Source organism: Cyrtonyx montezumae, unplaced genomic scaffold (genome assembly GCF_038088225.1).
Source record: "Cyrtonyx montezumae isolate F1298 unplaced genomic scaffold, pur_monq_1.0 scaffold_0, whole genome shotgun sequence".
In the NCBI taxonomy this organism is placed as follows: Eukaryota; Metazoa; Chordata; class Aves; order Galliformes; family Odontophoridae; genus Cyrtonyx; species Cyrtonyx montezumae.
This window is the reverse complement of record NW_027071824.1, coordinates 28196255-28223915: the sequence shown is the minus strand read 5'-3', so window position 1 is coordinate 28223915 and position 27661 is coordinate 28196255. Positions and strand designations below refer to the sequence as shown.

General features: G+C 38.9%; 1 protein-coding gene across 1 annotated transcript; it reads left to right on the top strand.

Annotated features, from left to right (window-relative positions):
* The first annotated feature begins 950 nt into the window (after nt 1–950).
* LOC136048717 (uncharacterized) lies at nt 951–26837 on the top strand. Its single transcript, XM_065736498.1, is given in 21 exon segments — nt 951–995; nt 998–1162; nt 2834–2930; nt 3969–4217; nt 4546–4641; nt 6002–6083; nt 6652–6757; nt 7755–9135; nt 9752–9860; nt 13229–13397; nt 14022–14237; nt 15842–15988; nt 19018–19176; nt 19869–19980; nt 20154–20260; nt 20449–20601; nt 21857–21961; nt 24010–24150; nt 25194–25278; nt 25647–25767; nt 26536–26837. Coding segments are annotated over 21 exon segments (4035 nt in total). The 3' UTR covers nt 26726–26837.
* Nucleotides 26838–27661: the final 824 nt, after the last annotated feature.

Below are 27661 nucleotides of genomic sequence, written 5' to 3'. Positions count from 1 at the left end.
GCTACACACAAACTTGGTAGGCTGTGTGTACATCTTGCATAAACCACTTACGTTAAAGTAGGATGAAGACATTAAATTATTTTCTTGAGAATGAAGACCTTGAAGAGTCCACATTTCTTAAAGACTGAAAGTAAACCATCTTGAATACTCCCATAGCAGACAAGAAGTTTACTAGCTTCAGCTGCTGAAGAACACACCCCTACCCCAATCTTTTAAGGTAAGCAGCAAGTACTTATCCTATATTCCTCTGTTCTCACTCGTATCAGTCTCATGAAAATGCATACAAGCTGTAGTAGTTTTGTCTTTTGGGGATCAACATTCTTATGAGCTACTTAAAGATCAGGTGGCCTTCCAATAATACTATTTATTTATTTAATATGTTTTTTAAATATTGTTTTTTAATGTAATTAGAATCTTACATCTGTTCTGTTTTTTGTCTGAGACCTTATAATTAAATAGTGAGAAGGCAACAACACTTCTAACCCATTTTAGCTGATAGAAATATTGTGATTGTATAGTTTTCTATATTGCCTGTGTCCTAGCTGTGTTTTATGTGTGTGTGGTTTGTGTATATAACAGTTTCTGAAGTCAGAAGGTGCTCTGCATTCAGCTTGGGCTAAAAAAACAATCACTTAGATAAAATAAAACAAATTAAAAAACAATAGGTTATGGGATTTGCCATATCATTTTGACATGTCTGTGGTGGTTTTTACTGCACACCCCTAACACTGATTTCAGAAAGGAGGGCATGGAAGCAAAAGCTTTTAAGGAAAAAGGCCATATGTTAGAGTAGACTGTAAATGTTTAATCTTGCAACAAAATAATTAAACAAAATAATTCTTTATCCTCAGCTTTGGTTGACAGCACAAGTGACTCCTCCGGTAAGCAGTTCCTACTTCTATACAGTTCAGGAGCCAGCAGTATGATGGTCAACAGCAACGACTCAGTAGATGACTTGGGCCATGACCAAGATTTTCTGCACACAAGGCAATTATGTTATTTGGCCAGCTCTGATTTGCTTCCTCAGAAGTTGGCTTGCAGTGTAACCCAGACTGGAGTTAACGATGCAGGTGACACCCTAAAAACATTGATTTCTCCTCTGCCTCCTGCCTCAGAGCCTGGAACAAACCAGAGTGCTCCCACCAACAAAAGCATGGAACAGGTTTGTTTGCTGTAAATAAACATTGAATTTATAATTGCATATTTCTGATGGTCTCTCATCCTCTTCAGGAAGATAGGGCTGCTAATACCTATATCTGTATGGCTGGCATTGGGAAGTTAGATCCCTATTTCACTTATAAAGAAGATGCTTATAAAATCAGTCAGGAATTCTCATCACCTTCTCTCTAGACTAGCTCTCAGTCTAATGAATTATTTTGTACTCTGTCTATAAGGACAGGAAGCTTGCTATTCTTTGATTGCTGCAAAAAAGTAAAATAAAAAGCTGCAGCTGAAGATAACTTCTTTTCAGTCAAGAAGCTTGCTATTTTTTTCCAGGATGACATTAAATTTAATGACCAGAATGCATTCTGATATAATCTAAATTGCCAACAGTTGGGCATTGTTTGTTCTCTGGTAGCCTCTGGCATTTGACTATGTGAAGTACTGGAATAGTTCTTAAAGACTCTGGAAAATAAAAAGTGAATTTGTGACTTACTTTGTTATATAGTGCTTATCAAGTCATACCAGATGGAACAGTTAAATTATTCCTCTAGGCAAAGTCTTGGGAAACTCTAGGCATAGCAACAAGATTAGGGTGACTTTACACTGTAAGTTCTGTAGAAGATCTGGCACTTCGTAATTAAAAAATAATGTAGAAAAAAAGGCCCATATTTAGCACATGTTGGTGACTAAGCAAAAGTACAATCAACGTGTAAAATCAGTATAGGCAGAGGTACTGTTTTAGATTCACACAACCTGAGCACTGCAATTTCTCCTGAGAATTCCCAAGTTTTGTGGGGAGTTTTGTGTCCAATGCCTCTGAAAACCAGGTCTAAGAGACAAAATTAACATTTCACAAACCTCTAAATTAACAGAATTGTTTATGCTTTAGTGTATTTTTTAAAGACCCAGTGGAAAATTTGAAAGTAAGTTCAACATTTGGTTTGATTTTCATATATGTTTTGATATTTTCTCTAATTTATGGGTTTCTATCATTTTCGTTGTAATCTTGAGAAAAATTCATAACATTTAGTTGCCATAGGGTTTTTTTACTATTATTTTTATGTACATTTCATAACATTTTATGTTGCCATAATCTTTTATTATTCTTGCATCTGTTCAGCCATCCATATTTGTGAAAGAAGAAAAAGGTTGGTCTTCAACTTGCTCTAAATTTCTCATTTCCCATCATTAAAAAAATGCCATTAGATAGTAAAGGATAGAAAGTAAAAATAGGAGAGAATGATGTTGGGATCAGAATAGGTTTTCTTTCTCTGTGTGAAAAGTTATTGCAACTGAGAGAATTTTGAAGCTTCCTTTCATCAACAGTTCTGGCAGATATCAACTGCCTTGATGCTATTCAGCTTACTGGTGTGCCACATGGAAACTTCCCTCTCATTTATGCTTTAGCTTCTGTGTGGAGGATAATCCTGGCACATACACTAGAATAAAATGCTGGCTGATGTGAGGCTGAACAGCAAAACCTGCTAAGGCACATGCTGCCTGCACTCTGCCAGTATTTCCTTTGAGTTGCGAGATGGCAAAAGTTTTTAAATGCAAATGTCAACATTAAATATAACACACACTTTAAGAAATCCCTAAACTCTAGGCCTTTCTGATTGAAAAGCATTCAGAAATGTAGTTTGATGCTGTCTCTTCATGATATTTTCAGACCATAGGGCAGAAGGATGGAGCGCTGAGGCTGCAGGTGGAGCAGCTGCAGAAGCTGGTAGCTGAGCAGCAGAAAATCATTGCACTTTATAACCCAGGTACTTGGGGAATCCCTCGTGATGCTGCAGCACCCTTGTCTGCTGATACTTGTAGTTCAGCAGTGGAATGAGGGAGTTCCTTAAAGAAAGAGGATGTCTCACAGTTGTTTTCGGTATCTTGGGGCTCTTCCTCTGGCAGTCAAGCTAAAACATTTATTTCTCCACATAGACCTACGCACAGTCTGCAAACCCCAGAAAATGTATCTCAGTTTTTTACATTAAGTAACCGGGAGGTGTATGAGGAGGAGTCTTTTATGTTTAATAACTGACCTCCTGTACAGACTTCTTTTGAAGCACAGATTTCAAACTTCTCCTCCTGCCCCCTCCTCCGCTGCCCTTGATGTCTGCAGGGCCTTTTCTCTCCCTTTTTCTCACTCCTCTCTCCCAGCTGCTGTTGCACAAGTTTTTCCCTTTCATAAATCTGCTCTCCCAGAGAACACCCAGCATCACTCTTGGCTTAGCTCTGTCAGCACCGGGTTCCTTCAGAACTGCTCTGATCTGACACAGGGCAGTGCTGGGCTCTGCCACAAAACCTTACCTTGTAAGACTGATACAGGATTCTTTCCTTGAAGCAGTGAGGCTGGGTCTCTGGTCCCTTTGCAGAAGTGTTTATATCTTTTCCACTTCTAATAAAATGCATAACAATTTATTCAGAACAAAAAAGGAAAATATTCCCTCTTTTACAATAAGGCTGCCCCAGAGATGCTTGGCAATACTTAGATTTTACCTGTTAATATACTTAAGAAGGCACAGGGGAAATGCATGTTTTACTTGCTCAGGAGTACTTTGTAAATCCTCCATGGCATTTGGTAATTTGGGTTATGACTGATGTTCAGCAGGCAATTTTAATTTTAATTTTACAATTAAAGTACATAAGAAAAGCACAGTTTCATTATTTCACTCTGACCATGTAAAACACTGGGGAGCATGAAAGCAACAGTGTTGTAAAGCAATACCAGCTTAGCAGAGACTTCCAGTTCAGTTCAAAGCAGTTGTCCTAACTTTCTCTAATTTTTCTTTTCTGGTAATTATTTGTAGGCCTTTCTGTTTCTTCTGGGTTACCTTCCCATCTAGTAGCCACGATGTCACCCCTTCCATGCTGTCCTGCTACTTCAACTCCTGCACAGTTGCCACCAGAAAATTCTTCACAAGTTGAGAGCCCAGAATGCTTAGTGTCCCCTCCTTCAGCGGTGCACTCTGCCCTGCAAAGCTGCTCACCACCACTGGTGCCAGATGAGAGTGGTTCAGAAATCTCAGGAGAGCAACTGCAGCAGCTGTCAGATTCAGGTAGGTGAAAAGCACTGGAAACTTGTATGCTTAGGGGAAGAAGCATAAAATGTAGGATGTGGATATAACAGACAGGTGAGAAAAGAGCACACGAGAGCACCTTCAGCTAAGGCTTGAAGGTACAGAGGCCTCAGTACATCGATTTAACACCTGACTGGAAGCTTGTCAGTGTATTTGGCTTTGAAATGTTCTCCAGCTGATTGTGTGCTTGAGGATGGGGCTGAACAGAACCTTGCTGACTATTGTGATGAGGGTAGATTTTTAATTCTGGAAACATACACAGGAATGCACCAACAGCACATCTAATGTCTCCAATTCTTATTTAAAGGGATAAGCATGGAGCCATTGCTTCAGAGTACTGAGAGCCCCACAAAACAGCTTTCCAGAAAAGATGCTCAAGAAGAAACCAGAACAAAAAATGAAGGTGAATTATACAGTTGCCTGGGCACTTTTGCTCTTGTCTTGTACTGGGAAGATAGGTGCAAACTGCAGTGCTGGGGCACTTTTCTTGCTATAGCATTCCTGTTCCTGCTTTTCTTGTCAATGAATAGATAGATAGACCATCTAAAAGACTGGATAAAGCACAGTCTCACAGGTGAGACCATAAGGAGGATGCGTGGGTTCTGTATCCTTTGCCTGGTACCAACCTGCTGTGCTGTGCCACCTCCAGTTCTTGTACTACATCCTAGACTCATAGTATCAGTGAGGTCGAAAAAGACCAGTAGGATCACCTAATCCAACCACCAACCCATCACCACCACCATGCCCACTAACCACGTCCCTCAGTGTCACATCTGCCTTTCTCTAGAAAACCTCCAGTGGTGGCAACTCCACCACCTCCCTGGGCAGCATGTTCTAATTCCTCCTAGTCTACAGCAGGTGACTGAGTTACAGAAATAACACTTCTTTATCTGTCATCAGACATTTTTACTATGTGACTGAAAAAGCTGAGGGGAGAACTTAAAGTTTTTGTATCACCAGTGTCAGTGCTCTATGGGAAATCACTTCCATTAAGTCACTGAAAAGAATGGGTTTTGATGTTACCCCCTATACTTCCTCAACTAGACTGAGTCATGAGACCTGACAGGGCACTGCTAGGTTTTGTGTTGCAAGACAGAGTGTTTCCAAGGCCTTCATGAACACTGGGTGTGTCAGTCAAAAAGTAAGCTGCGTGGTTTCTGGCAACAGCAGGAGCGTCTGCTGTGAATAAGCCATTAAAGGCATTTTCCTGAAATTGACAAACCAACATGAGCTATGGAGGTCTCCATTAGCTGACATTAGTGAAATTATTAAAAGAAGTGAAAGCCTTCTTGTTGTAAGGAACGTAGGCAGCAAACATAAAAGGAAAGATGGAAAAACTTGCACATTTCTGTGAAGTAGAATGGAAAATGCACAGTTAGAAGATCTCTTGCCTATAAATACTGTTATTTAAAATGTTTAAAGTACTGACTTGTGGGTCATATGGTCTACAGATACAGAATTTCTGTACTGACTAGTGATGTGTCTCCATTGTAACGTTCCACAGTGAGCACAATAACAGTACATTACAAGTTTCTTGAGGCAAGGAGTACAAATCACTATTTATTATTTCATTATTTCCAAATGTTAGATTTGAGGATTAGCAGGTGTGCGGCTTTTTTTCCAATTTAGTTTAAAAATATTCTATGAAGCATTTTCCAAAATGAATACATGCATAAGTTTTCATTGACATTTTTCCTGCTGCTTAGATAACAGTAAATTAAAAGAAAGAACTTTCCCTGAAACTTTTTCTGCAGTTGAGGAAGAACAAACAGAACAAATGAAGGAGATTCCTCCATCTCCCTTCAGCACAAAGCTAAAGATGAAGACTGGAAACATAGGAAACAGGTAAGAAATGAGTTTAGTCAGTCAGTCAAACTACAAAGTTTTAGTAGTTTACAAACTATGGAGTTTTTGTTGATTGTAAACATTATGTGTTATATTTGCAAGACAAAAGCTCTTTCCCTTTCTTGAGAGTAAAGGTATGTTTGGGCAAAGACTGGTCTATGAACAGGCAGTTGATCTACTTTATATAAAAGGTTACTAGTTTATACAATTTTCTTGCCTTAACTGAAGCTGTGCAACTGTGAGTCTTTGATCAGAAAGCGGATAAAATATGGGTCAGCTTTTCTGGTAAAAATACCTGAAATATTTTTACTTTTGACTAGAAAATTCTGTTTTTAAAAAGAAACTGATATTAGCCAAAAAGTTCCTAAAAGCAAAGAAAATTCATGTTTGCTTTTAACAGGATAAAGTGAATCTTAGGTGTCCAGTAATACTGTAACTTTTACTAACATGTTTCACATTGAAAAAGAAGAGAATATTTCAGTTCTAATCCCAAGAACAACTCCATGAGAATTACTGACTAAAAGTTAGTTGGAGAGCAATACAAATAAGTAATTTTTTCCTTGCCTAGGTCAACCACAGCAGGAATTGATATTAGACAGAAGACTTCCGAAGAATTTATTGAACAGCTTCAGATAGACACTCAGTTGATAGAAAAACAGGAGCAAAAGCAGCAGGTACTGTGTCATTGGTGCATTTACTTTGCTTTTGATGAGACTCCAGACTTGGAGATTGTATGGACACTATTTTGGCTTACTGCATAACAGCACATTTTTCTACTGTTCTTTCTTTTCCACCACCTCTTCCCCCACCAAAAAGAAAAAAAGAAAAGAAAAAAAAAAAGAAAGAAGGAAGAAAGAAAATTACCCCATCCTCACATATTTCTTTTTGTCAAGTCCTCCTTTTGTATTCTACTCTATAGGGGTTCAAACTAGATGATCTTTGAGGTCCCTTCCAACCCAAACAGTTCTGTGATTCTCTGATACCTCAAACACTAGCTAAGAAGGATCTCACAAGTTGCCTTGTCATTGTTCTCTGTGTTAATGGTTGGAAATTGAAGAAGATACTTTTTTCTTGTTGCTCTTTGTGCCAAATCTGACAATAGTTAATGACCAGAGTTTCGAGTCAGCTCAGAACTGGGTAACTGTTCTGTTAGAGGCTAGTCAGTGCTTTTAGCAGCTTTAATTTTAACACCAAATACAATAGGGATTTCTTCAGTGGGAACCTTTGGGTGTTAGGCTCTGCATTATTTTAGGCTTGTTGAATTAGAAGGAAGATGTACATTTTACCACTCAATAATTCTGCCTCTTTGGGAAAAATATCATCTTAAACTGATGCATTTATATATTTCTGCCACATTGTACAAAACACTCAGATTGCCTTTAAAAACAATGATGAAAATTCTCTCATCTTTGACCATTCAAACATTTAGCACTAAGTGCCTTAAGTGTCTGACTCTACTTAGGATTTAATGGAGGTGTCACACAATGACTGATTTTAAAAGTTCTCCTACCTTCCCTGGAGTCTGCAGACTGTCATTCGTGTGCTCAGTTATCCATAGCCTGTTACTTTAAGACTTCTGGTGTCTCAGCTTATTCCATTAACATAAACGTTTTCCTTTCTGAAGAATAAGTCTCAGATTATGATTGTCATTATTTTTGTTTTGTTTTTCAGAGCAAGGCAAAAGTAACACCACGGAAGACTTTTCTGAAGAGAAAAGAAGGTACTGTAAGGGTCAGAAAAACTAAACAGAAGCCCTTAAAAGAAGCAAGAGAGCATTCCAGAAGTGATGTGGAGCACTGGAGTCTTTTCTCCCAGTCTGGACAAATAGATGCAGGGAAACTGCAACGGAGGGATTGCCCTCATGTTAATCTGCAGGTCAGCAGCTCCATGCATATGGGTGCACATGGAATAAAAGCAAACTGTGCTTTAGCTGAGAAGGAAATTAAGGCTCAGACTGACTGTGAAGTGAAAGTACATGAGCAAAGTGCAGATGAAAAAATAGTGGTTAGGATAGATGAAGATGCTTTTGGCTCACCTCAGGTAACATGGAGTGAAATATTGAGCTTATGTCCTGAAACAGCAACAGAAATGAGCCTACAGTTAGGCAGGGAAAGTGAAACTAATCACAGGGATCCTCTAGAGCAAGCTGACAGAACTGATGGAAGACTTAAGGAGGGTACCCTGCAAATAGACCTAGACAGAGCGAATCACTTTCTGCAGGATGAGCTCACAGAGGAAGAAAAAAGCCCTTTGGAAGTCTTGCAAAAGCATTCTATGCTTCAGGATCTAGATTCAGAGCACATCAGGAAATCAGAGTGGAGTGCGGTCCCTGAATTCATACAAGGCCAGAAACATGTTCAGGTATGCCCACAAGAGCTTGTTTCAGGGAGCCAGAGCCAAGAAAGCGAAAGACAAATCCACGCTGGTTTTAAGAAGGTCAATGATAAGATTATAAAAATTACTTGTAACTCACTTGAGGCTGTGGAGCAAGGAAACTCATCCTTGGTTTTGCAGAAAAAGTGGCAAAGGAAGGGGACAGCTGCCGTGACATGGCATGTTGCATCTTCATCCTGTGAGTCAGGCTGCTTATCCTCTGACAGTGATGATGACCCCAAATCTCATCACACTCAGTATCCCTCCCAGCATGGGCCTCAGGGAGCAGATCATTCTGACAGACATTTGGATCTCTCTGAAAATGATTATGCTAGTGATGAGCCCACTGAAACTGAACATATGTCCATGAAAAAGTACCTCAGCTCCTCCTCAAGGAAACAAGATGTTCAAGCACTCTCAAGACAACAAAGTCTCTCTTTCAGCACAAGTAGCAATGATTCTAGCACTGGAGCTGTCAGGCAGGAGGAGAGCAAGGCTTACTCTTCTCTTCAGCATTCTGTATTTCATCTCACAAAGTCCAAAAGTAGAGAGGATGAACCTGAATCAAAGTTCAGGCATGTTAAAAGCTTTGACCTACCATCTTCAACAGTGGCTTCTGGGATTAAAGGAACCCCTGCAGTGAAGCAATCATGGAATAAAATGTCTACAAGTGTGCTAGGTAAGAGCTACCTGGGTTTTTGTTTCCATTTCTTTTTCATATGGAAAGTAAATTTCTCTTAGTTTATGGCTGAATCTGTCTATGCTCCCTAGGTATATGCTTGCTCGCCTCTGTTGGTATTTCTCAGTCCTAAACTGTTAAAAACAGAAGAAGGGAGAGGAGTACCTTCAAATCCCTAGTTATGCTTGACTCTCTATGTCAATGGCCATTTTTCCTGATAGTGTTTTTTAGGGTCAGTCAAAACCTGTTGTCCTTCCTGCAGCAGTCACTGGGGCAGATATACTTACTCCTGACAGCTCTCAATTACTCTGCCACAGGTTGCTAAGCTGTTCCAAAAAGAGAACTCAAGGCTTCTGTAAAAGCTACATTCAAAATAAGGTTGAATTATCACTTGACAACCATGTTCACGATATGGAATAAAGCTGCTGACACTGATATATCCCCCGAATCCATTTCAGTTATCATGACCTGCAGGACTTGGACTGCACTACTAAGAACTATGTGGGAGTCTGAATACTTGCATAATTATTCTCCGATAAGTTAATTCACTTTGACAGATTCAGCAGTAAAACTTATTGCAGCCATGCAGCCAGTGCTAACATAGATATCTTTATAGAAGAAACCCAGAACATCCTTTCCAGAGGATTAGAATCTGGTGTGTATCGTGGAAGAACCCTTTCACCAACAAGAGCAGAAGAAGAAGACAAAGCAATGCAATTTCTCAGGTAAATCTATATACACAAGAAAGTGATTTGAGTGTGTAGTGAGGCCAATACTTTCATTAGGAACCTGAAAAGCTGGTTGCTAAATCCATAATTACTAGCTAACTTTGTTTGAAGGGCATCTATGTTGTCTCTGAGAACTGAAACACTTATTTGGATGTGTAGATAAAATGTACGGTGCCTAACTGAAAAGGCTGACTCTGAAAACTGTGGTACAGTTTGGGTCTTAAAGCTAAGTAATGCCAAATGCTTTGCATAAGGTGCTGAATGTCTTCAGATTACAGTGAAATCTGTTAAGAATCAGGATGATTTGTGTTACGGGATTAGGCATTTGATGGAGTAAAAGATAAAGTTTCCCTATCACATTCACACCAGGGTATCCTGCATTTCCAGTTATCAAAAGTGCATAGCATGCAACAATCCCAACAGCACTATTCAGAAATATCTATCTTCTGAAGAAGCAGAAGTGCCTTCACAACTATAACTAATTACAGGTAATACAAATGTCTGTAATTAAAATTTAACAAGCTTACAGTCAAATCAAATATATACATTTTTTTAGGGTGAGAAAACCTGTCAGAATTTGCTGGGTGCCATCTACCATAAACACAGGAGTGATACAGGAAGGATTTTTCCCCTTTTCACTTTTCTGGTTCTTAACTAGTGCTGAGAAAGAATAATTTACTGATTTTTATTTTAGTAGATAATGCAAACTATGAAAATATTCTTCACGTCTGCTTGCCCATTTCTCTTGATTTCAGAGACCATAGGATTAGCACCAAATGGTATTTTCTGGCTTACATTTGATAGTTTAATTTCTTCATATAGGTATCTTTCAGCAAAATGCTTTCAATGTCTTAGAATGGATAACTTTAATAAAATTTGCAAGATCTTTCTAGTATGTGACCTTGAAAACAGCTTGGGTGATCTCCAGCTGGCTGTGATTGGTGCTTCAGATGTGAATATCCATGGGACTTGGTAGTTAATAAAGCTACTGATGAAATTAGGTGCTGCTTTCCCCTTTACTAGTGTAAATTTTGGCTGTGGAGTGATGCACTGGTGCAGAATTACTGCAGTGCAGGATTTTCTGCCTGCTGACAGTGCTGCATCACAGATGACATAGCTTTCATTTTTATTTAAAAACAGTGAAGATTATCAAAAGAGCTTTCACTATATTTATTCATGTCTTTAGCCATAGTAACCCCCTTATATGTCCACACTGATATTTATCTAAATATACATGCCTAATGTAATGTATGCATCTTTTCATTTCATTTTTCTAATTTATGAGTTAAAACTAATTGTGAAAGGCAGCTTGTCCTCCCTGACCGTGTTGCCCTGGGTTGATTAATGAAGTCTGCTTTGTTACTTTCCAACAACTAAGGAGCACAAGGTGGCAGCTACATCCAAAGTGCATTACTTAGGCCATGTTGGTTACTTAACACTCATTGGAAGCAATGAAAACCCTTTTGAGAGCAATATGACATGCCTGGACCTGCCTAGTCTATCCATTCTTTTGTTTTGTAGTGCTTTGTTTTTGGACCTTTGCAGGCACAAATAATATAAACAAGAAAGTAAAAACAGTTGGAAGTGTGGCTTGTGGTGACTATCTAGTGCCCGAGGGAGACTGGAACACAGCCTGTGGCTGTGAAGCTGTTGCTGGCTTTTAGTATCTGTCAGAGGATTTAGTGATGGTCTTTTTTTCTTGGGAAAGCCTTGAAGCAAGTATATTTTTTGCCTCATAGCCAGCCTGCTGCTGTGTGCCTCAGGCAGAGGTACGTGTGGAATTCCTGCAAGGATTTGAGTTGACACAAAGTACTTTTCTAATATTTTACATCTCCGCACCTAGCTTATAGTTTGTAGCTGGTGTGTGAACAGGCCGAGACTCCAAAGTAGTAGAGTGTGTGCGCTCCAGGTGTCTTTGATTATTACTTTTTTTTTTTTTTTCCCAGGCCAGGGGCTGTTTTCTAGCCTCGAGTCAAAGAGGCACAGCACAACGTGTTTTCATGCAGCTAACCTGACTTAGAGACTGGGGAGCTGCAACCAAGCTGCCTGCCAGGCACAATCCCTGTCCTGTACTGACCTCCAGACCTTGCCCAGCATTGCCTTGCACAGCGGAGGGTTGGAGACCTGTGGTCATGCTAGCAATATGGCCCTGTGAAGGACTGAATGCTTGAGTTGATGCTCCAGCTCTGTTATGTTTACTTGTACAGGTGCAACTCTTGAGCATTTCTGAAGAGGTTGATATGAGCTGAGATGTTGGAGGAAGCAGTTAGCTGGCTTCTGTTTTGCAGAAACTTAAGAGAGTACTCATCGGGGGAAGATGTTCTAAGTAGATCTTCCATCTTGGTTTTGCTCTAGTACATTGTATTTCAAGGCAACTGGTCTGGATTTGGAGAAGTGGCAAGCTACACATAATTAAGCAGAGGCTGTATACACTAATTTAACCAAATCAGTGCAAGAAGAATTAATATTTCAGTTGAACATTGATGAGAATTTTTTTTTTGCACGAGTTTAATGAGAATATTAAACTGACTTATTTAAGTGAGAAAACAGTAAAAAAAAAAAATTAAGTAATTGTAAAGACCAGCAGGATATGAGGAACTCATTTGCCTCTTACTGTTATTGTGAGCTTCCACATTTTGCTGTCAAAGTGCTAAACTCCAATATGGAAAGGAAAATATGAGGTCAAGGCTACCTACTGTAGCTATCAAGTAATAGTGATAGCCAGATGGTGGCTGTAAGTCATGAAGTGAACTGAAGCAAGAAACTAGCAAATAATTTCATATCAAATTAAAACTGAACTAGGCAACTGGATCCTAGTCATACAGGTATGCTCTACAACTTTTGCAGAACTTTTAAGCAGGCTTCCTGACCACTCATGACTTGATACATTGTGTATGAAGGCAAAATGCCTTCTAAGTGATGGCCTCTCTTACTTGTGTCCTGTAATTTGCTTACATATAAATAATACACTCAACCCCTTTCATGCAGGTTCATGGCTGATCTCATCTGTGGGAGTGACCAAGCAGCTGGAACTATGGCTCAGTTTCCCCATACAAAGCAAATGCATTTGAAAGACTCTAAGCTTATAGTCTTTAGGTTGTCAGAAAATTTCAATTATAAGTACTTCCATCTGCCTGCTAGAATAAATTTAGCAGCTGATCTTGTACAAATGCTCCAAGTGATGCGTCACTTCTCCAATCTCAGTTTTGAGAAGTGCTCATCACTTATTGCTACTCTCAGCAGTGTTAGTGTATCTGGGACATGCCCAAGCCCCCCCAGAATTCATGCCCACGGAAGGCACATCTAGAGCCAGCCCTTTGTTATAGTTTTCATGCCAGCCTCATACTTTTTGTTTACCTTCTGAGCAGAACAAGAGTGGATCACCTCAAGACTGTCAGGAGCCAGGAGCTGACTCAGCCATTGGAATGTGACAGAGAGCAAACTGACACACTACAAAAGGAAAAGGTTATGCACAGCAAGTTCAAAGGAACAGCTAGAATCACTGGAGAACGTGTGAAATCAGAAGAAATACAAGTAAGCTGTAAAATAAATATGCTGTTCTCTTCAATGAACATTCTTGTGTTCAGGCATCAAATGGTAATACCAGAGTTCTTGTATTTGTCATAGATGCTACTTCTTGAAGATGGTTACGTGTACAGTGAAGATTTTAGTGTTAACAAACATTGCTTTGATTAGTGTTGTTATTTCAGTGGCTGCTATTCTGCATTGTCATCCATGAGCTGCGAGTTTGTTCACTTTTCTTTTCTTTTCTTTTTTTAACTATCCTGACCTTTGAGGTGTCTTTGCAATCCCCTGGTGTCCAACTCAACCATCCAACCATCCAACTCATCACACTACATAAAGATCCAATGAACTACCTTTTTTTTTTGCCATTAAAACATACCATGTGTCCTTTTAATGGTGTTTCTTTGCATGATTAGTTTGCATCTCCTGACTTTCCTTTAGCAAGTGTCTCACTTCCTTGTAAGATTATACATATTAGCAATATTTTTGATATTACTTCAAATGTGTTGTCTTTATATTGCAGAAGTTCAAGCGTGATAGAAGACTCAGTAGTTCCTTCTGTGTGTGTACAGTTGACATGCCTAGTCCAACGCAGGCAATGACATGATACACTTATTTTTTTTATTCTGATAGATATTAAAGCAGCAGATTAAGGGACTACAGGAGGAGTTCAGGAGAAATGAGTCCTCCTGGCACGCTGCCTATGGCAAGCTCAGAGACCAGGTTGAAAAGCTGACTAGGCAGAACATGGAGCTTCGAGATGAGCTCAGAGATTCAGAACACAGGAGGATGAAAGCAGAAAGAAAAACAGGAGCTGCAAGTATCATGGACAGAAAATCAGAGACACCGGTACTGGAAGAATTCATGTTAAATACTGCCTGAATAATTTAGGCTTAGATTTTCATTTGCATGAATACTGTCATTCCATTCCTGCCATGCTCAGACTAAAGGGGGGAAATATAAGGTCTATATTAAGCCATGTTTAAATATAGTCTTTGACTGGTCCTCTTCCATTAGTTATCCAATAGATGGGTACCTCTACAAAGGGCTTTAACCAGCCAGTCTCTGACACATACACTGAGGCAGATGGTGCCTGTCTCCCTCCACTAATTAGGGAGGCAGTCCAGGTAACAGATTAGCTTTGGCCTAATTAAGCCAATTAAAGTCTCCTGAAATTAACTCTGGTCTCTGTGTATGTCACTAACCTTTTTAATAAAACAGCTCTTTAGACAGATGCAGGCTAGTTTCTGGTAATAAATATAGTGGGACCTTTAAATAAACCTAATTTCAGTTGTTATTTAGTACAGCAAAATTTCAGGGAAGAAGACACTGTCAGTGGCATCCCTTACAAAAGCTCAAATTGGACTCCTGAATGGGAGTTACACTGGGATGGAGCAGGAGAGAAAATCAGGTTGGAAAATCACAGAATTGCAGAATTGTAGTGGTTAGAAGGGACCTCTAGATCGTCTAGTCCAACCCCCCAGCTCCCTAGATCAGGTTGCATGGGTAGGCTTCCAAAAATGTAACTGGTTGGTATAAATGTGCCTGACGAACTCCTGAAATCCAAGAGGTTTAATCATAGCTGTCTTTCTTATTAATGACCAATTTGTTTAATTTAATTGCAGGTTTACTTGTTACTTTACTAGGTAACTATGTAAATTCATTAAAGGGAGATAAAGAAAGGGAGAATCCATTACTCCCTTCTTACACAGGAGACAAGTTTTGTGGAAATTAAGTGGTTCAGACTAGAAATCAAAAGACAGAGGTCTGGTCTGAGTGGGTCATTTCATCTTCCTATGTATTCAAGGGAGAAAAAATATATGCCTTTAAAGAGGTATTCATTTCATCCTATGTGAACTGAAATGACTGGAACAGATAATTATCTTCCAGATGGCGTGGTCTTGTGGGTTGAATTTTTCCATAGAGATCCTACACCTAGGAGAAAAACAAATCAAGCCCTTCACTCCTAGTATGTCCCTAATGTGCAAGTCTGATTTCTAGTAATGCTTCTTAAAAAGAAGTCAGAAACACCGATTAACCTATCCCTTGCTTTGGGGAGTGAAGAAGTTTTGGTCTCTCTTTTTATTTGATTTCATTGTGTTTTCATTAATATTAGTAAGTTCCATTTAAAAATGTCTTTTCATGTTACGTTTCAGCTGTAGATGTAGAACTTCATTCACTGTGTTTAAATTTGTAGGTTTAAAATATCAGTCCTGAGCCATGCTAGTCCTGGTATTTTCACAGTGAGAGACTAACACCTTGTGATGGTAGTTCTGTAGGAAGGAAAATCTGAAGTTACCTACTGCTCAAACGTAGCAGGGCAGTGGCTATCACTGCACTTAGTTTACTTCATTTTTGTTAAAACAGAAAACCTCATGGCTTAGAGAATTGCTTGATTCTACTAGCTCTGACTTGAACTTAAAATTACGTAAGTATAACACATTCTTCATTAGGTTGCAGAAGCTATCCTGCGAGAGACAGCACCTTTGTCCATACAAGAAGAGAGATCATGGAGAGAGAAGCGCAAGAGCCATACCACCTCTCATGCAGGGCCAAAGGCAGCTCAGCAGAAACACTGCTTCAGAGATATTAATAGCAAAGTAAGCAAAGTATGTGTTTCTATTGCCTTTAGCCTGATCAGTGGCTTTTTACAAGCTGTGGCTAGTTAACTCAGTATGTCAAGTGAAAAGCTTTTTCCTCTCTAATATCTCTATGACAGCTCTTCCACAGAAAGTTTACATTGTCAAACACATCTCATCATTTGCAATATATAGATACCTAAATATCTCATTGCGTTGTTTTTGTTTTGCTTTCTTTTTTTGCTTCATAGTTCTTGTTTCTTTTTATGAGCATACTAATTATTACAAGTACTCCTTATTCTTTTTGTTAACATTCAGCTGAAATTTGCACTTTGTGCGTATGAATAGTCTCTCTGAAATTCCTTGTATCTATTGGAAATTAATGTCCTGCTTCCACTGTGTAGAGCAAAAATGAGCTCAGTTTGTTTTCCTTCCATGGCATGCAGCCATGCACAAGGAGAAAAAAACAAAAAACAAAGAAATAGGCTTCAGCAACAGTTCTGAGAAGGGGGATGTTGAGGACAGCAGACTTCTGGGCTTGTTGTTATCTGGGCTTCCATCATCCAACCAGTGTTGGTTCCAGTCCAACTGGAATCTGACACAAGCGTGAGCTAGACTGGTGGGCATACTGCCCAGATGTCCTGGGTGAACTCTAAAATGTCTGACAGAAACATGTGTTCTTTATCTGATCTGATGGCAGAGGAAGGTCTTGCAGTGAATAGAGAGGCTGCTGCTTATTTGAATATAGAATTGGAGGGCTCAGGGAAAAGGAACATAAAACAGATGCACAAAATCAGTGTTGTAGTGATAGATGCGAAAATGGTGACTCACTTGTGTTTCCTTGAGTTGCCTTATTAGCAGCTGAAAGCGTTCAATGATTCTGTAACTCTGAATTTTGGATGTAGATAAAGCAAACTCTCATGCTGTTTTTCTGTCCAGAATTGAGATACTGTGCATGGGAGAAATCAAAGTGAAGGGACCATCTTGAGTACATATCACAGAGACATGTGGTAAGCTTTGTAAGATATTTGACATAAAGACAGCTAGGAATGGTGAGTTTCTTCAGCTGTAACCAAGAAGTCAAAACAGTCAAAAATATATGATTTATTTCTGTCAAAGCTAATAGAATTTGAGGATATATACAGAAATGACTGGGGAGCAAACTGAGTAATGATTGGTACAGGTTAAAGAATCAAGAGAACGTGAATTTACAAAAAACAAAAAAAACAAACAAACAACTTAAGAGATACGTTGCTTGCTCTACCTCTAAGATGATGTATTCTGTTGGCCTACAATTCATTTATTAACAATGAATCCTGTTTGTACTATAGCATGATCTAGTTGGTGAAGAAGTGGCCGCTTCAAGCTGTGAGACAAGATAAGCATCTATTTTAACTGCATATCATTAATTATTCTTTCAGAATATGGCTTGAAATAAGTACGGATTGGCCCTAATAGTTAATAACTTAAATTGTCTCCAAACAAGCTGATTTCTGAATGGATTAGAAACTGGAAGGAAACAAGTTGCCAATTTCCTGACAGACATGCAGTTATAGATAAATGATACTGATTACTGATTACCATTCATTTGCACAAGGGAGAGTTCTACTGGATGATGGTGATCTCAGAACTAACTGTGCAGAATAAGCAGTTCATTCAGCAAGTACATGCCAAACCAGCCCCATTCCACTCTGTGGTTCCTGGTGCTGTACACAGGAGGGGCTGGAAACATGCATCCAGAGACAGACTCCAGTAATTTGGGTTGAGATTGGCTTGAGTTGCTGTGAAACTGCACCCCTCTTTTCTTGAGTTCTCTTCAATCACTTAGTTTCAGTCTATATTTTTAGTAATACAACGATGGCTCTTTCCTTCTCTCTGTCTGCAATTTCTGAATTCTATTGCTTCATCAAAAATAACATCAAAGATCTTTAGTACTAATCATTTTTCTTGAGCTGAATGCCCAATCATATTTTGTGAGTGCATACTTACCAACAGATAAAAATGTACATACAGTTAAAATCCTGTGTTCAAGAAATGTTTAGATGTTGTACTAAGGGATATGGTTTAGTAGGGAAATATTGGTGGTAGGTGAGTGGTTGAACTGTATGATATTGGAGGACTATTCCAACCTTGGTGACTCTATGATTCCATGAAAATTATTGTATTTGGATGATGTTGGCATATTCCCAGAATGTGCCTTCAAAAAAATCTCTGAATTTAAAATGGAAATAGTATCCCTTTAGCAATGATTTCTATTCATTTCTGTATCTTTTAGTATCCTTGCCTGAAAGAGCTAATCAATAGCTTATATCCTTCTTGAAGCTGTTTTGTACTTAGAGAAAAAGATTCAGCATTTGAAAACTCTACCACCTTCTGGTGTTCACATTTTTTCTTTATTGACTCTGTTTTTGTAAGCATGACCATTAAATTTTAATGTGATTTATTAATATAATTAATTTTATTATTAATATTAATATAAAGCTGGTGAGATCTTCTACGACTAAAATCATTTCAGCTTTATGGATTCAATACAGAAGATTTTAGTCGTTATGGAAAATTGGCCCCAGAGACTATTTTTATAGAGGGAATTGGTTGATCTTTTGTGTTTGCAGTTTGTTAGTGCCTCATCCCTTGAGCAACAAGTCATGGGCTTGGGCAAATAAAGCTGATAGCTAATGTGTTGTTTTTTTATAAAAAAGGTGGACATCTCTTTAGTAAAAATGAACTCCCACAAAATGTGCCCTTCTGGATCAGCTCAGTTGCGGATTCCCAGGGAGGAATACTTTGCCTATGGTTGGCAAGGTGGCTAGACTGAAGGTTAGGAGCCTAAGAGCAGCTGTTGGCTTTGCACTGTGTACTTTGTTCCACAGAGGACTGGGGGAAGTGGTCTAAAAGTCCAAAGAGGGAATTACATATAAAACATTTATATATATATCCATACACAATGCACATCTTCCAAAAGTTTTGAAAATATAATGAGCCACCTGCTGTAGAAGGATTTTAATGCTATGTTTACATCAACTTAATGCAAATGTATTTAAATCTTTTAGGCAATAAAAAGCTCTGTGCAAAAGGATGATTCCTTGAGACTGGTAACCAAGGAATGTCAAGAAAAGAAACCATCTCACTGCTCCCTTGGCAGAAGCACAACACCATCTGGCAGGACAACACCTCACCAGGGGAGGGTGACACCTTTTGAATCAGAAAAAGTAAGTTAATGACAAGGTCTGTTTAAACTACACCTATTTTCTCTTTATGATACAGTTCAGAATTAAGATTGGGATCGTGTTTCTTACAGAGCTGCTGCTTGGTCTTCCTGCCCTGATGCTGTACTGTTGTTGTTTTTTTTTGCCAGAAATCATCTTAGGGACTGTTCATACACTGGAATATTTCACAGAACCGTAGAGGCTGGAAGGGACCTCTGGAGATCATCTAGTCCAACCCCTGCTAAAGCAGGTATCCCAGAGCAGGTCACACAGGCAGGTGTTCAGGTTGGATTTGAATATCTCCAAAGAAAGAGGCTCTACAACCTCTCTGGGCAGCCTGTTCCAGTGCACTGTAACTCTCCAAATAAAGAATTTTTGCCCTCAGAATAAATTCATGACTGTGATATCACACCATGCCTCATTGTCTTGGCAACTCAATGAGGACCAAGAGCAAGAGCCGCAGCTAAAATTCCTGAGAGAAGGAGAGATAGAGCCCTATCTGGTGCTTCTCTTTCACCACAGTCTCTTTCTTCAAAACAGTCATAATCAAGATTAAACACATGCACTGTATCAGTGAACAGTTCTTCTGTATAGACATTCCCAGGAAGGGGGAGCATGCTCCATCCATATCACTGATTACTCCCATGTTACAGCAAGGCACTACTGTATGTCCCAATCTCTCCATGTTGCTTCAGGTTGTACATCAACCCTCTCCTACTGGGAGAAGAACAGATGAGAGGAAAACACATGGAGCTGGCTCACATCTGAGTGTTTACAAGGGGCACAAGTCATGTTCTTATGAAAAAGGTAAGATTTGTGGGAATTTTCTGCTTTAGAGTCATCTGCATGATTGATCCAATATTGTCAGTATAAGAAGCAGTGTGTTGCACGCATCTGAAAGCTAGTATCCTTAAAAATAATCTTCTGTGCTAAGTGCAGAAACATGACTGTGTCCTCTTTTATTTTGCTTTTTCTTATAGGCACACCTTCACCCATTTCAGTTATCTCAGAAGATGCGCTCCTCTCAAATAAGCACAGCAATAACACTTACAGCTTTGCACTCTGCAGTAACAGCAAGGAAACACAGGTATTTCACTAAGAAAATCTATAAAATAATTCACTGCTTGTGACCTCAGCTTTCACATACAGCGTGCTAACTCACATATTTTAATGGCTTAGAAGTAACAAAGTACATTTCTTTACCAAAATATTCCTGCATGACCATTGGATGTTATTAAATTTATGTTGCTAGTTAGTATTTTAATTTTGGTTCAGGAAGAGATTCTTAATCTTAAAAAGACAGAAAAAATGTTAAAACCTCAGAATAAAGTGGCTTTTGCAATGACCCAAAGGAGAAGTGCCATAACTGCATATGAGAACAAAGTACTTACAGGCAGTTCTTCTGCTCTTCTGGATGCTGAAGCAAAGGCTTGAGCAACTTATGGTTCTGGCTCTTATGTGATCAGCAACTGTCTTTTCCATGGGTGAACAGAAGTGAAACACAAAGAAAATCTTCCATTCCCACTTGTTTCCCTGCCACTTTAAAACTCACAGCCTTTAATCTGAGACTGATACTGAGTTATAATCTCCCAAAAGGACACAGCTTCTGTTTCCTAGTGAAAATGCAAATGTTTTTTATTACGAGTGGGAAGGAATATTGTATCTGCAAGATTTGTGCCTTTCTCCAGAACAAAGCTGAAGTACGTGTGATGAAATGTTATTTTTTTTGCTACTGTTCAGGTCCTATTGCTTGCTTCAGAGCCCCCCCAGTACCTGGGCTTTCCATCTTTTGCTGGGCATTGCTTACGTGCTCTGGAAGCACCACTCTGAAACTATGCTCAGTCCTTCGGACATATCTTGACATACAGAGGCAAGCAGCAGATATCTCAAACTGTCTTGGCTTAAGTATATGAAATCTGTATTAGTAAGAGAAGTGAAAACTGAAGAATGTTCTGTTTAGAGGAAAGAGAGACCACTGTGGATATCACTTTGAGAATGCTATGCGATGGACAGAAGCTTGGGGATGGATCTGACAACTTCAAGCACAGCACTGACACTTTTTACTGGAGCACATCATTGCCCAGTGGGAAACAAAACTCCAAGCTCCTTCATATCCCACAGGCCAGCGTGTACTACTGCTGTATAAAGCATTAGTTAGTAACTACTCTGGATGCCATGTGCCAGTTGTCAACTAATTTAAGGCCTCTTCATGATACCAGGCAGTGCAAAGGCAACTCATTGTAACAGTAAATCAAATGTGTAGCATCCTCAATAACCCTCAGTTACATAGTTAGCATTACCTACAGCTCAGAGCAATGTAATTCGTTTTGAAGAGTGGATCTTGCTAATATAGGTGCCCTTTGCAAACCAGTCATGCAGCATCCACAGATGACTCTGTTCTTTGCTGTTCTGTTGTCTCTATTTCCTATAGTGCAGTTTCACTGGAATGCACACATTCTCTATATTCATTTGATAGCTAAAGTCAATTGGAATTAATGCGCAGCAATTGCAGTTATGACCAAAGTATCAAAATTCACTACGAATTCAAGACAATACCAGAAAGAAGGGCAACTTTCCTCTTTTTGTGTAAATGTAAACATGTTTTTTTGAAGAGCTGATAAAGATTTGTTAAAATATTTTTGCAGCCTTTCTGTCTGTATGATTCTGACTGATATTTTCATAGATAGAACCTCCAAAATCAATATTATCTAGAAGGTCAATGTTACATGAAGAAAGGAGGAAAAATGAGGACATGGTGCGGGAAAAAATAGAGCATCGTGATGGAAAGGTGAGATAAATTAGGGTGCTTGAAGAGATCACCAGCAGGGCTGCAACAGATAAGAATCACTCCTTCAAGTAGCCATAGAGAATTATGTCTCAAATGAAGAGTCCTTTCCTTAATGAAAAGCTCAAGTGTAAAGTTCACGTTATGAATAGCAGGAGATATATATACATAGCTGATTGGATGGAAATCAAGTAAGCGATTTTTCTTATCTCCTATTGTGACTTGCCTTATGACTTTCAACAAATTCTTTTTGTTCCAGCTGCATTTTTATGAGCTAGGAGGAGTGAGGTACAGTTACGTCAAGATAAAAATGTGCTATCTGGGTAGTAATGATATTCAGTAGTGCAAGATTTGAGACCATTCTTTTCTTTCCTTGAAAGTACACCTAATGACAGTGAGCTGTGCCAGCTGGACACCACCTGTGGGAGAAGTCTTTCATTACACAGAGTTGGCTTTACCTGTAGTAGCTGAATTGAGTTCAGTGCAGTCAACTCAGCTTGCTCAAACCTCATCTGTTAAACTCCCAAGTGACTCCCCTGGTGCTCCCAGCTGAGGCTTGTTCTGCAGCCTGTAGCATGCTTCTTATATTACACTGCTCCAAGCACGCTTATTTTGTTAAATGCTTTCCTTGATGCTGACTGAGTGTAATCTTTGTCCAATCACTGCTGTCAATTCTGGATAAGCCTTTTGGCTATATGAAGTTAAGATTGTGAAGTAAGACACAGGTTCTTGAGCCTATTCAGTTCAGAATTTCTCCTGTCAATACATGTGTTGTTTAATGTTACTTTCCAGTAAGTAGACGTGGAAAAGGCTTTTGCAATATAACATTGTTCAGAGGATAATGGTTTGATGTACCTGTTTCTTTATAGCTAGTGCTGAGATTGGTAGAAACTTCCACACAGTCTCATTTCCTTCTCATAGGAATAGAAAACACATTATTCACTGTTTTGATGCTTGGAAGAAAAAATATTGTGAAAAAGTCCTTTTTACCACGGCATTTGATTTATAAAACTTAGTGTTGGACAAGTGTTGTTTAACTTGAGAGTGGCCAAAAGGGAGACTGAATCATTAATGCTTAAGTAAGCTAACTGGAACTTTTTCTAACAATGCCTTTTGTAGTAAGTGTCTATAAGATCATCTGTCTATTACTAACTAGTAGTGTTTAATCTAAATCCTTTCTAAAACTATCTTACCCTCGGTATTCACATCCTTCCCCTGAGAATATTTATTCCTTTTCATCTTGCTGGGATGTATGTTCTTTTTGTGGAGAGCCTAAGACAACATTGGAACTATATGGAAAAGCTATAGCACACCTTATGGTTGTCTTCTTTTTTAGAATTTCAACAAATGAATTAAATTATGGGGCTTTATATATGCTAAACATAACTAGCTGCTATAGTCATTCAGGAAAACTGATTAATAAGGGCTGTATTTGTAAGGAGGTCTTCTTTAACCAATATATTGTTTGTAGAGCAGCACACTGATGATATTACTGCCATCTGTTAAGAAGACTTGATCAATTTTGTAAGGAATCTTTGCTTGCAGCAATTTAACTCTGTAGTACTGACTGTACATTCAGGCTTATGTTACTTGGAAAAAAATAGTTAACATTTCAACTTTCTGCTAATACATCATTTTGGTTTGCATAATCCAGAACCTAGGCCTCTTGGGCAACCGATATGGAATGAGTACCAGCATATATGAAACCACTGTAAACAGTAACTAACTGAGGTCAGCCAATGAACAGCCTGTATTGCTTCATTATTGACACAGGGCCACATGTCTTATCTTGGTTAACAGAAGAGAAGGTGGTGGGGTGGAAATTTGAGCCAAGTACTTGAAGAGATCATTATTGCTAAAAGATAATGTCAGACTTTTTTTCCCTTTTATGCATAAATGAGGCAAAAAAACCAAAAAACCATATACATGCTGTCGAGATAGCTTTGAAATACAAAGGCAGTGAGTGGGTACTCTGAGTGACTTCAATTTCATTGGAGTGCCGTGTTAAATCCTTTGCTTTCATTTACATTAGGTGCTCTATGTTTTTGAAGGTTGAAGAGGTTCTCACTGATGGACGTCGAATCATCACTTTCCGCAATGGTACTAAAAAAGAGATCAGTGCTGATAAAAAGATGACAACAATTAGCTTTTACAATGGAGATGTAAAGAAGATCATGCCAGATCAGAGAGTGGTATGTAGCACTTGTTTTCTTTAAGGAAAATTATATGGATAAGTCATCTGTCAAACAAGTTCCTACTGTTTATTTGTGTAGGAGAAATGCTAAGTCATGGCTTGAAACAGTAATTGAGCACCTAGTAGAAAAGCAGGGCCAGCCCAGTAGAGTTCAGGTGCAGGCAATGTACCTGAGCAAGCAGAAAGGATGGAGCCAGCATTCACCCCTTCCCAGACTTTATTTAAGGTTTGGCAGGGAGCAAGGACATCTTGCTGCAGGTTTCTGTGTACTTGAGGCTTTCCAAGGGTAAGCAGATTTTTTTTCCTTTGTTTCTGTGTCTATAGTTGCTGCATTTGAGCTTGTCCTCAATTGTTCCAACCTAGGACATTGTTACTGTGCTGTCATTACTGTGCTTTTCATGGCACAATAGTGTTACATCTTGAAGTATTATTTCTGGAAGAAATTGATGAAGGGTCTTATTCCTCCTGCTCAAGGAGGCCTTTCCATCTATAAGGATAAGAATGGAAAGAAGTGAAGATAACAGTCAGAGAAGGAACAAGCAAGGATTGGACCAAGCAGATCGAAGGAAACTGAAAGAAGGCAAAATGTAGGGGAAGCCATCTGAAAGAAAGACTGCTTTTTGTATGTTTTAGAGTAGGTAGAGTTCTTCCCTCTTGGAATTAGGTAATTATGTTTAATAAGAACATGAGCTAATGTGGAGATAAGTAATGTCTTAGCAAGAATGTGAACATCTTAAATTAATAATGCATGAATTGGAGCTAGAGATCCCATCCATGGGGAGGTGGGAGGTCCTCTCTCATGTGCGTGGTCCTGCTCTATGCTATGGAAAGTAGCAGCATCTAGAGGAATCCAGGAGAAGAGGTTGTGAATGAAAGGAAATAATTTAAATGCAAACATATCAACATATATGGATGGCAGATACAGAAAATGGCCTTGAAATGACTTCTTAAAGTTGACTTATTTTTAACCACATTGCAATGGTAGAATCTTCTTATTGCAAATGTTATGACCACGCGACAAACAGTTCACTTTTCTTCCAGATTTATTATTATGCAGATGCACAGACAACTCACACTGCTTATCCAGAGGGCCTAGAGGTGCTGCAGTTCCCTAATAATCAGATAGGTATGCAAGAACTCATGTGAGGTATGCATGAACTATATGTGAGGAAATGTCTTTATTATGAAAATGGTGTCTGAACCTAACTCTAGCAGATTTTGGTTTTTTTTCTTCCAATTTGCTTTGTCTTTGCTTTTCACTTCTGGTGTGATCCATCACTTTACTGATCAGTTTCCTCCTACAAAGAAAGATAATAAAAGAGGTATAGATGCATCCCTTCTGTAGTTTCACTGTTTTATTTGATTCTTTAAATTCTCTAGCGGTATACTGGATAGAGTTTTTACCCTCACTTCAATGTCTAAAATCTCATCTAGCTCTGTGTATAGCTATGAGAAAGAATTCCAAAGACACTTTCTAAATCTTGTTTTTCACAGAAAAACATTATCCTGATGGCATGCAAGAAATCGTGTTCCCGGATCACACAGTGAAATGCCTCTATAGTGATGGATTCGAGGAAACTTTTTTCCCAGATGGTACAGTAGTAAAAGTAGAAAAGTAAGTCTCCTTTTAGAGACAAGGACTGGCACTGGGCACAAGGTTTCTAGGGTATAAAACTGTGGTTTGATTCTGCGTGACTGGGAAACTTCCATATGAAGAAAGAGATTTGGGAAAGAACAAGTGTTTTGCTAAAACAGAGAACTGAAAATCGTTTCCTTCTGCTTTGGATCACAGGTGACCATATGTTACTGGCAAAGTAACTGTGGGATATTTCTCATTTAGTTCCACTGTTACTTTACAGTCACCGTCTACATCTGGCCAGGGCAACAATGTAACTTGAAAGTAAAGGGGAGGCCAGTTGTCTGTATTAACAATAATAGGACTCAAAGAGGATTCTTGGGTTCTATTCGTAGGTTTTTGACTCACTTTCTGTTTTTGCCAAGACATTTCAAATACTTTGTTTCTATCTCATATAAAATCGAGGACAAATAACAGTATAGGAATTACTTACACATGCCTCTCTTGCGCAAAGGGAACATTGTTGTAAAAGAGATTTTGTTAGCAAAATGCCTTGAGATCCCTGTATGTGGAATTCATGTAAAATGTAAGTTCCTACCATCTATTAACTATTATGTATAAAAGTACCTTCGTATTGAAATTGGATTGTGATAACTGATCCCTAATACTACTGCATGTAAATTCTCTGATGAATCATATAACCTGTGGAAGTTTCTACTTTCATTTTGCTATCTTAGGCAGCTAGGTGAGATAGGTTAATAACATACAGTGCTTTACAGCCCGTTCACTCATGGCTATTGTTTTCAGGAATGGAGATAAACTGGTGGTATTTAGTAATGGCCAGAAGGACTTTCACACTGCACAGTTCAAGAGGAGAGAGTACCCAGATGGAACTGTAAAGACTGTGTACTGCAATGGCAGGCAAGAAATCAAATACTTGTCTGGACAGGTTCGAATCAAAGATGAAGAGGGTAGTAATATTCTAGAAAAGAAGTGATTTCTTCCCTCAGCAGCTGCACTGTAAGTGGCTCAACAGATTTTCTCTGTAGGATTTAATCTCTTCCCCCCCGGCCTGGATATGTGTCAGTTTAAAAGATTCTTTCCTGATGTCTTAGATGCTTTTCTGTTGTTAATAATTAAGATTAGAATGTGCAGCAGTGAAAATCACTACTTCTAATGAAATAAATTAAGGATAATATTCCTAATGGCTGTGTTCTGTACAACTATGAATCATCATCATACACTACAAAGGAAAAAAAATACATAAGTAGCTTAACAGGTGGAGACTAGCCTACATTTGCTTCCTGAACTTATGGAGGGAGAGGAGAAATTAGAAGGTGCTAAAGTACCTTTCATATATCAGAAGTAGCTGAGAGCTGGGGCTCTTAAACCTGGAGAAGGCTCAGTCTTATCAGTGTATATAAATACCTGATGGGAGTGCATATGCACTCTTCTGAGCAGTGCCCACTGACAAGACAAGAAGCAAAAGGCATACACTGAAACAAGTGAAATGATATGATTATAATCTGAGAATAATGTCTAGTGTATTTGAAGACAAAACATAATGTTTATTCCTTTCTGGTCATTGTTCCAGAAAAAAATGACATTTCTTCCATCATTCTTTTCTCAGACCTCCTTTGTGTTGCTTTGTTTTTTGAATTAACCTCTCCCACTACTGCCTTTATTCTTCCAGTAATATAAAAACATTTCTGGTCAGTTAATCTCTACAGCTTTAAGGCTTTTTGGATTGCACTTAATACCTAGGGGGATTAATCATTTACCAGATACTGCTTTCAGCTCCCTTCCCAGTGGACTGGCTGTCCGTCATCTGTCTTGAATTCTTCCAAAGCACTGAAGCATTTCCCCTATATAAGTCATCTTGCTACCTCCCCAATGACTGCAAAGACCAATTATTGGCTTGTGCCCTTCAAAT